The sequence below is a fragment of the Gadus macrocephalus genome, chromosome 4 (assembly GCF_031168955.1).
Source record: "Gadus macrocephalus chromosome 4, ASM3116895v1".
In the NCBI taxonomy this organism is placed as follows: domain Eukaryota; kingdom Metazoa; phylum Chordata; class Actinopteri; order Gadiformes; family Gadidae; genus Gadus; species Gadus macrocephalus.
The window spans coordinates 33740960-33756149 of NC_082385.1; the positions used below are offsets into that span (position 1 = coordinate 33740960).

The 15190-nt window shown below is 52.2% G+C and overlaps 2 protein-coding genes across 2 annotated transcripts in view; one reads left to right on the forward strand and one right to left on the reverse strand.

The window, feature by feature from the left end:
- The window catches only part of LOC132456492 (rho GTPase-activating protein 20-like), a 15912-nt gene extending 9060 nt beyond the window's left edge, over nt 1-6852 (forward strand). Inside the window, exons 10-16 of the mRNA XM_060050859.1 lie at nt 159-331; nt 1013-1177; nt 2789-2913; nt 3392-3581; nt 4491-4602; nt 4846-5522; nt 5983-6852. Coding sequence (XP_059906842.1) covers nt 159-331; nt 1013-1177; nt 2789-2913; nt 3392-3581; nt 4491-4602; nt 4846-5522; nt 5983-6609 — 2069 coding nt within the window. The 3' untranslated portion in view covers nt 6610-6852. The remainder of the gene's footprint in view (nt 1-158; nt 332-1012; nt 1178-2788; nt 2914-3391; nt 3582-4490; nt 4603-4845; nt 5523-5982) is intronic.
- Nucleotides 6853-9231: 2379 nt separating this feature from the next.
- Nucleotides 9232-14979, reverse strand: LOC132456493 (adrenodoxin-like). The gene is made up of 4 exons (XM_060050860.1): nt 14219-14979; nt 11942-12066; nt 11391-11520; nt 9232-9784 (listed from the first exon to the last, which is right to left on the reverse strand). Exons 1-4 carry the CDS (start codon nt 14395-14397, stop codon nt 9676-9678), a joined length of 543 nt encoding a protein of 180 aa, XP_059906843.1. The 5' UTR covers nt 14398-14979; the 3' UTR covers nt 9232-9675.
- Nucleotides 14980-15190: the final 211 nt, after the last annotated feature.

Genomic DNA, 15190 nt, shown 5'->3' on the forward strand with positions numbered 1-15190 from the left:
ACACTTTAGTATGGTTAAACACGACTATCATCCATCATAACAACGTTTATAGGTCATAAAAGTCGAAAAAGCATAATAGGTCCCCTTTAAAGAAAAACTAGCCGATTGAGCAATGGCGGCGATGATTTTTTTTAATGTCTTTGTTACGTTTTGTTTAGAGCCTTCCCAGAAGCACTTCAAGAGGCGCCGTTCCCTCATCAACTGGGCCTTCTGGCGAGGCCCCGGCCACCAGCTCAATGACCCCGCCTCCAACGCCGGTCCCCGTGGCGACCTCTTCGGCCAACCGCTGAGCTCCCTGTGCCTGGAGGACGCGCTGCCGAAGCCGATCACGGTAGGCGTTGGCGCCAAGGGTCGACACTAGAATACGAGTTAGTGGCATACCTTTGGGGTCGTCGTCGGTGCCTCCGACAACCGAAGCGCAGCTCCCGATCTCTTACCTGCTGCGAGCTGTGTACGTCTGTTGACCGTCCCCGGAGTGAGAAGAACATGCAAGAAAAACCAAGACAAGGAGTAAGAGTAAATATAGAGGTTTTCTTTCAGAATACTGAAACATGTCACCGAAATGCTTATCCCTCCCTCGGAAGTCCAGTCAGTCATCAAACTATTAGACATACACGTTGAGTATAAACGGACTGACCCTCAAATCCCCCACAAACCAAAACAGATTTGACTTATCTTTAGTTGGATTGGCAACAACTTGTGACTATTGCGGAGAATCTAAATAAATGCTTGTCCTCATTACGAAAATTGGGTTTGAATCATGTTTTTGAACAAAGGAATGTGATGTTTTGTTGATGTCCCCTGACCAGATTATGTCGGTATATCATGGTATAATTTGTGGTTATTGCAATAATTGATTTATTCAATTTCCGCTAACAAACTGAGAGGGGCTGTTCAGAGCTGTGTCTGAATCTGTGTCATTAATCTCTCTGTCTCTGTCTGTCTGTCTCTGTGTATGTCTCCCTCTCTCCCTCTCCCCCTCTCTCCCTCCCCCCCCCCCTCCCCCCTACAGGACATGCTGTTCTTCCTGTACCACGAGGGCTCTTGGACGCGGGGGATCTTCCGGCGGTCGGCGGGGGCCCGGGCGGTCCGGGAGCTTCGGGACTCCCTGGACGCCGGGCTGTGCGAGCTCCCCCTGACCCGGGACCACGTCTTCATCATCGCCGGCGTGTTCAAGGTGCTCCCCTTAACCGGGGGAACCGAAGCCTGTTAGCCTAGCCTAGCCTAGCCTAGCCTAGCTTTGACAGGAGGTTACACAGTGTCTCCAGCGGACTCCTGCTCCATCAGGGTTTCCCCGCTGTAATCAAAGCTAGGCTAGGCTAGGCTAGGCTAGGCTAGGCTAGCCTAGCTTTGACAGGAGGTAACACAGTGTCTCCAGCGGACTCCTGCCCCATCAGGGTTCCCCCGCTGTAAATGTGTTAGTTAAGGTGGTGGGGGTTGGGGGGGGGGGGTTAGGGTTAGGGTTAGGGTTGACCCACTGAAGATAAGGTTTCATTTTAGTCCTGACAAAACAAACCGTTGCACCCGTTCCCCGCTACTTCACCCAGCGATCACTTTGATCGGAGCTCCGCAGAGACAGGCGAAGTGTCACCAACCTACGGCAGACATTCAGATCGCCGTGCACGCCTAGGTCCATGCCACTTCTGCATGGATCAGTATGGAAGGCGTTGGGCCTGACCCCTATCTGTGTCAACACAATCTAATCTATGGTAATCCAATAGAGCCGCGTAGCAATGGGCTAGCTGGCGCCCGTAGCGACTAAGATAAAACAGGTGTCTCGATTACCTTGTTAATGTAATCCTTGTGGTTTTGTAACATTTGTAATCTGCACGGGATGATGGGAAGACAGCTAGCAGGTGCCGAAACAAGGGTGTGGATCAGAATGATATGTCAGGCGATTTAGCGCCAGTGTGTTTAACTAGCCATGCGCGTACAGGGAATGCTTTCTTTAGCCGTTTACTGTAGCCAACTAGCAAGCTTTAAAGATACCAGTGTCAGGTTATAGAACCCTGAAGAAACGATTAAAGATACACACAGACACTAGGGAATTCCGAGCTAGAAATCACATTTCAATCCCATTTGTCTTGAATATTATTTGTAATTAAGGTCAATCACATTTGTTTCAAAATATCCACCAAATAACCATGGGCCAGGTAATTTGAACCCAGGATACCTGACGAGACCACAATGATGAGTGGAAACTCATCAATCAATTAGGTTAACAAGACTTGCTTAGTTACATTAGTTACATTAGGCTACACTCTAGTCTACACCACTACATTGGCTTTAATTAATACAGTCGTCACTGACCGGCAAAACCATAGCGTGTTTATCTGTGTGTGTGTGTGTGTGTGTGTGTGTGTGTGTGTGTGTGTGTGTGCATGTGTGCAAGTGTGCAAGTGTGCGTGTGTGTGTGTGTGTGTGTGAGAGAATACTGGCAAAAGCGTGAGCACGATTCCAAGTTAAACCGTTCCTGCACCCTTCCTTTTCTTGATGATCAAGGTTGCTTTGACATGCATACATACATAGTATACATGTTCATACTTGAGACCTAAAATCGGTACATAATGACTCTGCTGTGATTAATTACTGTGTTGTCCAGCGTGTCACTCTGTTGATCACCCCTAGCAACATGTCCAGTGGCACGCCTCATTAAAATAATAATACATTTACTTGGAAGTATAAGTCACAAGTGAGCGCAAGTGTGTGTGTGTGTGTGTGTGTGTGTGTGGATATGTCACTGTGTGTGTGTGTGTGTGTGTGTGTGTGTGTGCGTGTGTACATGCAGGACTTTTTGCGCAACATCCCCGGCAGCCTGCTGTGCTCGGAGCTCTACGAGGATTGGGCGGAGGTGGTGGAGGAGGAGGAGGAGGAAGAGAAGGAGGAAGAGGAGCAGGTCAAAGCCATACAGAGGTGAGAGCTGTCCGCCCCAGAGTGTACGGGTCGGACTGCTTGAGCTACATTAAGAGGCACTCAGGTGGCAATGATGACCTTAAAGGTGAAGTATTATACCACCAGGTGTGAGTGTGATTAGCCTTCACAAGCCGAAAATCTGCCCCTTCTGACATCACAAGTGGGCGTGTCCCCCTAGATGTGTGCTGGATGGATCAGTCTACCAGCCTACCCAGTGGACCGTAGCTAACGGTGCTCATCTGTCCGTCATACATCTAGGTGGACACGCCCACTTGTGATGTCAGAAAAGGCCGATTTTCAAAACAGCTTGTCACGGCTAATCACACTCACACCTGGAGCTGTAATATGCCACCTTAATTTAATTTAGATTTTTTAATCTTCCTTCATTAAACTGAAAAACCCCTCCTCCCTCTCTCTCTCGTCGCCACTCCCTCCCTTACTCTCCGTCTCCCCTCCCCCTTTCTCCCCTCCCGCGCAGTCTGATTGGCCGGCTGCCCGCGGCTAACGCCGTGCTACTGCGCTACGTGGCGGCGCTGCTGCACGGTATCCAGGGCAACGCGGACCACAACCAGATGACCAGCTTCAACCTGTCGGTGTGCATCGCTCCCAGCATGCTCTGGGCCCCGGGCCCCTCCAGCCCCGAGCAGGAGGGCCGAGGGGCCAAGACGGTGAGACGATACCCCCCGCCCCCCCCCCCCATGGAAGGGGGGAGGGGCAAGGCTTGACGGTTGTGATGTCACAAATGACCATACACGAAACAGCATATTAACAATATATGTTTCAAATTGACTCGTAACAAAAAATATATATTAGTTACGAATTATCTGTTAGTATGATGGCCGTTTGGGGTTGAATGAGTACAGTTGGTAAAGCTAACAGGGAGAATGATACACACAACATGACAATACACATAACTCCTACACCTGTGCCATAGAAACAGTACTTAGAATGGTATAGCAATAGCATAGTAATGATTATTAGCCCTTGTACAATTTATAAATGTCCTAGGGTGGCAAATCAACGGACTAGTAAAAGTCACCAAACATCAATCGAAAACGTCCCCATCCAGTGTATGTAAGGCTCATAGCGGGCTCTCTGGGAGACTTTCAAAGAGTTCTAAGGAACATGAGCGGGTTGGCGGTGCAGGAGCGAGGGAACCATGACCCTTTAACCGACCGCTAGCTACAGATTGTAGCAGAGCTCGCCAGCACCACCCAGCCATCGGTGCAGCTATCTACCGTGACACTGTCGCAACTCACAACAAGCTGATTTCTACTGTTACCGTTCAGCCGTTTTTAATCTTTGAACCACATGCTCCTCGGGAACGCTGTTCACAGAAAGGTGGACATTCTGGCTCAGTTGATTCAAATAACTTGATGCTATATTTCTCAATCCTGGAGGTCATGCGCATCAAGACTCTCTTATACAAAGCGACCTACAAGTAAAAGTGAATCCAGAATCATGTCATCAATGAGCAGATACAGGACCTCTCGCTCAAGGATGCCCACAGGTCGACTGCGGGGTTCGAGCCCACAACTCACCGGTAACTAACCAGTAACTAACCACCTCCTCACCAGGTGTGTGACCTGGTCCGGTTCATGATAGACCACTGCAAGCAGATCATGGAGTCGGACCCCAGCTCTGTGTTTGGAGGACCTCCGCAACGACGCGATGAGGAAACTCCATCAGGTACTCGCACACACACACACACACACACACACACACACACACACACACACACACACACACACACACACACACACACACACACACACACACACACGTGAACAACATCAACGTTCTTCGTTTGAAACCCCCCAAAATCTTGACGTCGTCCTCGACAAACGCCTCAGATCCCGTTTCAACCGCCCACCGTCTCTCCCTCTCCCTCCCTCGACCCCCCCCCCCCGCCCCGCCGATCCGCCACACCAGAAGAGTCGTGGTCGTGCCACATGACCGACTCCTCCTACGACAGTCTGGAGAACGAGCTGGACGACGACGGCGCCAGCAGCGGGGGCTCGCCCGCCCTCTCCCGCCACCGCCACCGCCCCGTCCACCGCCGCCACCACCGCCCGCCGCGCGGCAGCCTGGACTCCGTCCTGACGCTGAGCGACCTGGACCCCGACTGCGACGCCAGGACCCCCGCCCTGGGGGACGACGCCGCCGCCGCCGCCGCCCTGGACCCCCCCTGGTCCCCCGGTCACGGCCGGCGCCGGCAGTCCGAGCCGGCCGTGGCGTACGCGGCGAAGCTGACGGTGTGCGACGCGCGGGAGGAGGAGGAGGAGGAGGAGGAGCCTCTGAGCGCCGGGGGTCTCCTGCCGGCCCCCCGGAGCCCTGGGGGGGGTCAGGACCGGCGGGTGTCCGCTCCGGAGCACGCCCCGCCGTCTCCCCCCCCGAGGACCCCGCCCCGCTCCCCCCTCGAGACCCTCCGCGACTGGGCGGCGCGCCCGGCCAGGGGCCCCCCGCCGCCCAGAGAGCCCCACTCCTGGGGGACGCTGAGGGGCAACAGCCAGGGGCTGCACCCCAACTCCTGGCTGAAGGAGGCGCGGAGGCTGTCTCTGACGCAGCAGGACCACCCCGAGACCCCGGGGGGCGACGAGGAGGAGCGGGTGAGTGGCTGCACCCGTTACGTCCATAACCCCCGCCTAAAGGCCTCGTTATGTTCCTGACCCCCCTCCCCCCCCCCCCGCCTCAAGGCCCCGTTATGTTCCTGCCCCCCCCCCCCCCCCCCCCCCCGCCTAAAGGCCCCGTTATGTTCCTGACCCCCCCCCCCCCCCCCCGCCTCAAGGCCCCGTTATGTTCCTGACCCCCCTCCCCCCCCCCCCCCGCCTCAAGGCCCCGTTATGTTCCTGACCCCCCTCCCCCCGCCTCAAGGCCCCGTTATGTTCCTGACCCCCCTTTTTTATTTGAACACGTATAAGTATAGATTATGAGAACATTTCTTTAACGGGGAAATTTGAAAATGTGAAGTTACAAAGTGTGTTTTTTCGGAGAGAAATGCGGAATAAATGCATCGTGTTTTCAAACCCGAAAAGAAATCGTTTGAGTAATCGCTGCTGCCCTCTACAGAGGCGCCCCGGGCCCCGGGGCCTTCAGTACGGCCCGGACAAGGACGGACCGGGAAAGTGGGCGGTGGCCAAGCCCCCCGCCCCCGCCCACCACCGCTCCACCGGCAGCCTCCACTTCCCCCCCAGGACCGCCCCCGGCGCAGGAAGTGATGTCGCCGTATCGTCGCCGCCACAGCACCTCGTGCACCAGCCCGGGGCCACCCTCTCCCTCTTCAGGCACCGGCGGTCCAGCCACGCCGTCGTCAAGGTGACGGAGCCCCCCCCGACCGAGGGGAAGCCCCGTAGGTCCTCCGAGCCGGGGCTCCCCCAGGACCCTGCTCTTCTTTTTCATCCTCATCAGGGGGCCGAGACCCCCCCCGCCGCCGCCGCCGCGGGCCAGCGGCCGGGACCTCAGGGCGTGTTCAGGGAAGCGCTCCGCACGCCGGGGCTCAGGGTGTCCAAGGCGGACTGCGAGGGGGGGGACCAGACACGCCCCCGCCCCTCGGAGAACTGCGAGCCCCAGAGCGGCCAGGAGGGGGCGCCGGCCCCAGGGAGGGGGCGGGGCCAGTGGCGTCGGAGGAGGCACAGCAGCGTCATGGCGGAGCGCGACTTCAACCAGCTGCGCTTCTCCGAGGAGTCGTACGTTTGACGCCCCCGCCGTTTACCCCGAGCGGCGACCGGCCACTAGTGGTGGATTCAATGATTCGTTTCCGTGACCCAGTTCGCGTGATTCAGTTCGCCACGAGGAGTCGTTCGCGAATCGTTCGTTCGTTCGTTCAGTCGAGTTTCCGGTAGCACTAACTCCACTGAGTCTGACTGACCGTGCAATGGGGTCCATTCCATGATGCGATTTTCCGCTACCGGAAACCAGGCTGAACGAACATACGATTCGTGAACGAATCGATTCACCGGAAACTCGACTGAACGTCGTTCGCGATTCAGCCTAGTTCCCGATAACGGTGAATCGCATCATGGAATGCACACCATTGCACGGTTCTCAGTTGAGTCAGTCAGACTCAGTGGAGTTAGTGCCACCGGAAACTCGTTCGTTCGTTCAGTCGAGTCTCCGGTGAATCGAATGGTGAACGAGATGACCGAACGAACGAGGGAGACGAACCGGTTCAGTTCGTTCGTCCTAAAGACTCGGTCATTCGAACCGGTTCGCGAACGAACGAGCCAACACTACCGGCCACAACGTCGGGAGAATTAAATGACGCGGAGGAAACTGGCCGTAGCAAACCTCGCCAAACTTCCTGTTCAGTACTTCTTGATGAAATGAGCGCGGATGACGGAAACGCGGACGTTGTGTGCCATTAGTCCGAAACCTCTAGCGGGTGAAGTGTTCTTTTTTATTCACGCTATTTGGATTTCGGTTTTGTCGAGACCACTGGTTTACGCTAACGGAAGGTTCAATGACCTATCCGAAGCGGCTCCGAGTGTAAATCAAGTTTGTATGTAAAGAACTTCTTCTGTAAAGAAAGAACGACTTATTTTGATGCATGCTACCAGTGGAACTGATACAAGGAAGAGTGACAAGAGACAAATCAGTTCGGTTCCCTTCAAAGGGAGTAAACAATGGTGGGGAAATGTTTTAAATGGAAATAAGAACACTGTGTTAAAGAACTTAATATATTTCTCTTGCGTGTTATTTTCAAGAGAATATAGCACAGAATCAACAAGACTTCAACTGCCGCCATGGAAACCAAGAAAAAAACAGCCCTAGCATTGGGAAAACATTATGAATTTGGTGTTGCAATATGGTTTTATATGTTGAACCAGCCAAACAAACTTTCTCCACTAGATGGCAGTCAGCTCACTTTGTTACACCGTGTTACACCGAGTTTTGTGTCTGAAAATCCCCTCACTAGAAAACAATGACTTGTAATGCCGTTCTTTTTTAATAACTATGAATAAGCTCTGGACCCTGATTTCCCAGGAGTTGGAATGATATTGTTAACAGCTTACTGGTCTGTACGGGAGAACATCAGTGTTAATATTTGTTCCTTTGGTGTGAAACTAAACCTTGAACCAAGGTCGTTGAGAAAAGAAAGACCTTCAGCTTTTTGGGATGTCAGAATAAAGGCTGCAACATTAAAACTAAAGCAGAATGCAAGCCAAAAAAAACGGACAAAAAAGTATTCCATTATCAGTACAGGGGAGTGAAAAACTAACTGACACTAATTCTTGTCATTCTTCAACGAAAACCTCCAGCTGTTACTTACCCACAGTTGGGCTTCCAAACTGTTTTCCTTATTTTGCCTTAAATATGCAAATGGCATTTTTGTCTTTACCTAAATGGAGTTTATTTTGGCAGATAACTTGAAACACAGCGGTACGCGTTTGTTAACACTGTTTGGTCCTCATTATGATCACAAATGGCAAAGGGGTGAATTTAGACTTAAGATGCACTTTAGATACAGTATTACCCCGTTTGGGCTGTAGGCCTCTTCTTACAGCTTAGGAGATCCCCAACAGGTACCTTTACTTCCCTGTAGCGTAAAACGCTTATTTTGTGTGATTCCGATGGATCAATTGCACTCGCTTACGCCTTTCAACGTAAAGTGATACCCTATGAATGTATAGCGATTATTTTAATCACTTCGGTTTATAAAACATATAGAGCAATAAAATATTTACGCGACCAGGGATTAAGATTAATTCTTTGCTATTCATGTACTTCAGCGAGTCTAAGCCAACAAAAGTGCAATGTAGAGCTGGGTTTACTAGAAGAGTGTTACAATCTGCAGACGTATAGATTATGAGGACTTGTTTTGTGCTTACATCCGCAAGTTATTGGTAAATTAAATACATATTTCCACCGTGATGACTAGGACTTACTGCAGGTTTTCTTTAGTTAGTTTTGAAGTAGGTTAGGCATGTAGCAGTAGTCGGCATGCCTTGACAAGGATATGATGAACCACAAAATAGTATTTCTGCTCGGTATTCAGTAAGGTCTGTAAGGAAGAACACAACTAAGTGAATGTGATCTAACCTGTGAAAATGTGAACCGCTTTACTTTTGATGGGTTCTACATCGCAACACACAACCCTTGCTTGCTTATTTTTTTTGCTTGCCAACATTAAGTTACTTCATCGTCATTCCCATTTTGACTAAATAAATAGTCAAGACATATATGTGTATGACTGACTTGCCCCCCCCGAAAATGTTACTTTCCTAAGGCCAAGCGTGTCTTGTTTTACTAAACTAAAATAAACTTTGTTGCAAACTACCCTTCCCAAGGTTTTTGTCCGGGCAAACCGATGACACAGGATTAGAAAGGTGATACAGTTTATTACATGGTGTCGAAACGTGTCCAACTTGTGATGGCTAAATACACTTGATTAAAAAGATTAACTCCTGTGACAAAGATCTAACTACTAAGTACACAGAGTGGATAAAAAGAAAAAACATGTTAGTGTGGTGGTTGAATCGCGTGGCTCGTCGCCTAGGAACACGATTTAACATACAGTTCACAATTCGGATGTCAACCTGTCTAGCTTAAGGGCTTTGGTGAAGCAATACAAATATGATTATTTAGTTATATATATGTATATATATATACATTTCTCTACCTGGTAAAAATCACTTTCTGCTAGCTTTCGAAGTTATGAATACATTTCAACCAACGGCTATAGCGGTTGACCAGAGTTGTCGTCGGTGAGCAACGCCCCCGTCGACCCCGTTACCCACGGCGACGGGGATGGTTAACGAGCCATTAGGAGGAGCTGTCCTGGGTCTGTCGGATGTCCGCCACGCTCTCGGGGACCCGCGCCTCCATGCCTTCCAGCGCCCTGGTCAGGCAGACCTGGCAGCCCAGACGAGACCTGGTGAGGGGGGAGGGACAGGGGAGGGAGGGAGGGAGGGAGGGAGAGAGGGGAGAGTGAGGGAGGGGGGAGGGAGAGAGGGGAGAGTGAGGGAGGGAGGGAGGGAGAGAGGGATAGATGGGAGAGTGAGGGAGGGAGGGGAGAGTGAGGGAGGGAGGGAGGGGAGAGAGAGAGGGGAGAGTGAGGGAGGGAGGGGAGAGGGAGGGAGGGGAGAGGGAGGGAGGGAGGGAGGGATAGAGGGGAGAGTGAGGGAGGGAGGGAGGGAGAGAGGGAGGGAGGGGAGGGAGAGAGAGAGGGGAGAGTGAGGGAGGGAGGGGAGAGGGAGGGAGGGGAGAGTGAGGGAGGGAGGGAGGGGAGGGAGAGAGAGAGGGGAGAGTGAGGGAGGGGGGAGGGAGGGAGGGGAGAGTGAGGGAGGGAGGGAGAGAGAGAGGGGAGAGTGAGGGAGGGAGGGAGAGAGGCATAGATGGGAGAGTGAGGGAGGGAGGGGAGAGTGAGGGAGGGAGGGAGGGGAGAGAGAGAGAGGGAGAGTAAGGGAGGGAGGGAGGGGAGGGAGAGAGAGAGAGAGAGAGGGGAGAGTGAGGGAGGGAGGGGAGAGGGAGGGAGGGAGGGATAGAGGGGAGAGTGAGGGAGGGGAGAGTGAGGGAGGGAGGGGAGAGGGAGGGAGGGGAGGGAGAGAGAGAGGGGAGAGTGAGGGAGGGAGGGGAGAGGGAGGGAGGGAGGGGAGAGGGAGGGAGGGAGAGAGAGAGGGGAGAGTGAGGGAGGGAGGGGAGAGGGAGGGAGGGAGGGAGAGAGGGAGGGAGGGGAGAGTGAGGGAGAGAGGGAGGGAGGGGAGGGAGAGAGAGAGGGGAGAGTGAGGGAGGGAGGGAGAGAGGGGAGAGGGAGGGAGGGGAGGGAGAGAGAAAGGGGAGAGTGAGGGAGGGAGGGAGAGAGGGGAGAGGGAGGGAGGGAGGGGAGAGTGAGGGAGGGAGGGAGGGATAGAGGGGAGAGTGAGGGAGGGAGGGAGGGGAATGAGGGAGGGCAGAGACAGGTGGGTGAGGGAGGGAGGGGAGAGACACAGTGAGGGAGGGAGGGGAGAGACACAGTGAGGGAGGGAGGGGAGAGACACAGTGAGGGAGGGAGGGGAGAGATACAGGGAGGGAGGGGGAGCAGGGAGGGAGGGTGAGAGACAGGGAGGGAGGGAGGGAGGGTATCGAGTATTAAGTTCAGTTTATTTGTAAAGAGCGTAAAGCGGGAGCGCCATGTGGATGATGTTACCGTACTGAGCGCTCAGACAACACGCAGGCAGACTAACACCGGGAACACGAGTGGATAGACGAAGACAAAGAGTCTTCATCACAACGGTCGAAGTAACACTAGCTCTACAGGTAAAGTGATACAAAATTAGCCTCTTTCTTATTATAATCTACTGGGTCGGCGACGGACAACAGACTTTATTCCATACTTCTCTACCGCTATAGTCTAAGATTACGGTACGTTGAAGTCTGTCATGGTCTCCAAACCGTGTCGGTTTTACCGTGTGAAGGACATTTTACGTGTTACATTCTAATAGGAAGGAAGGAGGGAAGGAAGGAGTGAGTGAGTGAGCGAGTGGCCGTGGCCTCCTTACGTGTCGGTGAGTCCGTACGCCAGGTCCAGCATGTCCATCTCCTCGTCCGTGACGGGGCCCAGCTTCTCGTAGACCTCCTCGCTGAAGACCAGGTGGCACGTGGAGCAGGCCAGGGTCCCCTCGCACGCACCTGCAAGACGGCCCCCCTTCACGTTAAAGGACGGCCCCGTGGGGCCAGACTGCTTCATCTGGAGCGACGTGAGATCAACGTGAGGTGCTCGTCGAGCAGGAGCAGGTAAGGGGCGGGTAGACTGCGCAGCTTCGAACCCAGAACCCTTTTAAACGTGGATTTGATGGTCTAATAGCCAAGGTAATAAGTTGGACTTGTTTTTCCATTCAGTGCTGTGAAAAGCTAATGCTACCGTCATGCTAACAACAACAAAGAAATGGTTATGTGTGTGTGTGTGTGTGTGTGTGTGTGTGTGTGTGTGTGTGTGTGTGTGTGTGTGTGTGTGTGTGTGTGTGTGTGTGTGTGTGTGTGTGTGTGTGTGTGTGTGTGTGTGTGTGTGTGTGTGTGTGTGTGTGTGTCCGGTGTCCTCGTGCGTGCGTACCGAAGCCATCAAAGTCCAGATCCTCGTTGATGACCAGGTCCAGCAGAGAGTCTCCGGGCGACCCCCTCGCTGTGATCTTCTCCCCGTCTCGGTTCACGAAGTGGACCGTCACCTTGTTGTCCGACCTGCAGGGGCACAGCGGCGTCACACGGGGTTACCACGACGACTAGGATGCTGCTCTGCGGAGGCCGGTTGGGGAGGAGGATGGAGGCAATCCCATAATAGTGCCGTATTCCAATATCCAGAGTACACCATCCGGGTCCTTTCAGTACACTTATTTTTTATACCGCTTACCATCTGACTTTGCATGTCGAATCGGACCGGACACCGTCCTCGCAGTTCCACAATCTTCCAAGAAAGCTTCACACAAGGAACAAGATTGGTTCCCGAACTCGTCTTGAGTCTCCCCCCCCAACGTTTCAAATGGCCAACAGTTGGGCCGGTGTGGAGAAGCCTTCAGGTTTAGGGGATGTTGTATAATGTGGGCCTGCGAAGCCATTTATGAGACTACAACTGTTTATACTTTATTTGAATGAAGTGCCATACTAAACAACAATCATTTACCTACAACGCGCCACATGACACCCTCTCTGACCACGGTTCTGGACTCTCTGTGATCACACACACACACGTTTCCACACTGCAGCGGTCGTTCATGCGAGGCCAAATCACAGGAAGGAACCCGGTGGGGACCTCGGCCTTCCCTCGACTGCCCAGTGAAGGTTCTCCAGCCTGCGCCGGAGCACAGCCATTCATCTCGGTGCACTGGAAGGACACTTTCGCTTTTAACCGACGGTTTTAAAAACCCGTCCCACCTCTATATCGTGACAAGCAGTGGCAGTATTTTTGGAACGACGAGTGTTGGTTTGGTTTGAGTCGCTTTCTCATTCAGGACAAACTGATTTTTGTAGTCAATCGGTGGGCTCGACACACACACACACACACACACACACACACACACACACACACACACACACACACACACACACACACACACACACACACACACACACACACACACACACACACACACACACACACACACACACACACACACTTTGTTGACAATGAATTGTGGGAAAGAACGGAGTGTGTACACATGAATGTGAAATAAGAACGACGAGTTAACTTTGAATGCTTCATTTCGTCATGTGTAAGGAAGGACAATACTACCAGATTCCAAAGTGCAATCTAAAAACTATTCCTATTATAATGAACCATATATGAGATCAAACTGCAACATTCAGAAGAAAATCTACGTTACTTGCACTTCCGATTACTTAATAAGGATTAATCGGTCAGACAAAATGAGGTACCCGCGATATCAGAGGCAATCGGATTTGTACAGCGGCCATTGCTCTTATGTTTGTTTCACCACCTTAGGATCCAAATCAAATAACGACATGCGATGGATTTGTCCCTGTGGTTCAGTGTTGGGGGGGGGGGTCATGGATGGGCAGTGTTGGGGGGGGGGGGACCCCGGTCATGGATTGGCTTCCTGAATACCTTCGTAGACCTGACAGTCCCAAGAAATGCATCATTTCACACACTTGGTTCAACGTCATCCATTCTGACATTTTGCTCGTGTCCTGGGATACATTTTATCAAACGGAACACAAACGCATCTTCTTATCGTTGTGACCTAGAATAAAGGGTAAATATTGAATGTGCAATGAACCTACACTGCATTTTGACCTGCCAGGGCAGAAAACATCTCACTCACAGCCAAGCAATGTTATAGTTTTGATATTCAAGCTGGGATATTGGGCTTTTTGGACTCTTGCTGTGCACATTCAAGGCCCAAGGGGGGGGGGGTCCCCCCCCCTCCTCCTCCAGTGACGTGTGGACCCACAGGGACGAGGTCAGCCCGTCGAAGGCCGGACCACCACAGCGTAGATAAGATCAACCTTCAACCCAGAAGGCCAGCGTTACCCAACCCGATGCTGGATGGGGAAACCTTGTCTTGGTCGAAACCTCGGGCAGTCACACGGCTACACCGGCTTTGCATTGTCATGTAAGCGATTACACTAGCTGCGCGTTGCTGTCAATTCAAGAGAACAAAGTATACTTGATGTATTCAAGCCTGGCCCGTTGTTCATTCACTTCAAGTATAGTTAAGTAACTTACAGTGATACTATCCTAATGTCCTGCCGTGCCAACATGCAATTAAGTCAACAAACCATTGATACAACACACATGATCTTCTCGAGTGGAGCTTGATATACATGTAGATGGTTTAACTTCAGAAAGACGCGTGGACACATTTAAAACGCATACCCGAGTCTCTGCGTGCAGGTGGTGAAGTCTCTCCGACGGACGCAGCATGCCCCCTGAGCATCCGTTCTCCCCGGGGTGCAGAGCGTCGTGTATCGGGGCGACGCAACAGCCGCCGTCCGCAGAGGACTGACCCGTATCGTGAGGCGGAGCAGTCGGCTGGTCGCGGTCACCAGCGCCATTTAAGATACAAAGTGGATACCTTTTAAAAAGAACACCAAAAATAGAAAGTAGTCGATAGACCGGACGGAGCGGTTGAGGGCACGGATACTTATGGACGTCTTGTAACCTCCAGCGTCACTCTGTCACAGTTGGTCCTCCTCCTCCTCCCCCGCGGCCTCGTTACGTCACGTGTTTACTAGGAACACGTTCTGCTGCGGGTAAAGCCTGGCTATTACAAGACCAAGCTCAATCGTAGATTGCTCGTTGGTCTGGGGAAGCTGCTGTCATTTTCTTCAGCACAAGAGGCTTGATTAATGGGCCTAGTTCAAATGACGCCCTCGCTTCCCTATCGTCATTGCGTTAAACCAGCCAATAGCGCGCCAGGGGAAAAGCCCGTTTGGTGATTGGCTCCCGCAAAAATGTATGGCAACTAGAATAAATGTATTGGTCTTTTCCAGACCCTTCTGCAGGGCGAACTAAAACAGCCGGCAGAAAGGGCGGGGATACCCAGTCTACTTTGGAATTAATTGTCCGGCTAAAGTATAAATGTGCGCTCCTCTTTGCTGTTGTTGTTGTTGATGTTGTCTCAGCTGCTGCAACTTCCAGTGAGTCTGCCCTCAAAGGTGATGACGCTCACGAATACTTCCGGGGTTGGAAACCAATGATATGACCGCATTGATTCGACCGTCATAGTCGCCGCCATATTGGAGAGGCCAAAACTGAACTGTAAACAAATATAAGTAAACGATCTACTGCGTTTTTTCCATTACATTACATCACATGAATCAATTGTTAACGTAACAGTGCTTTGAA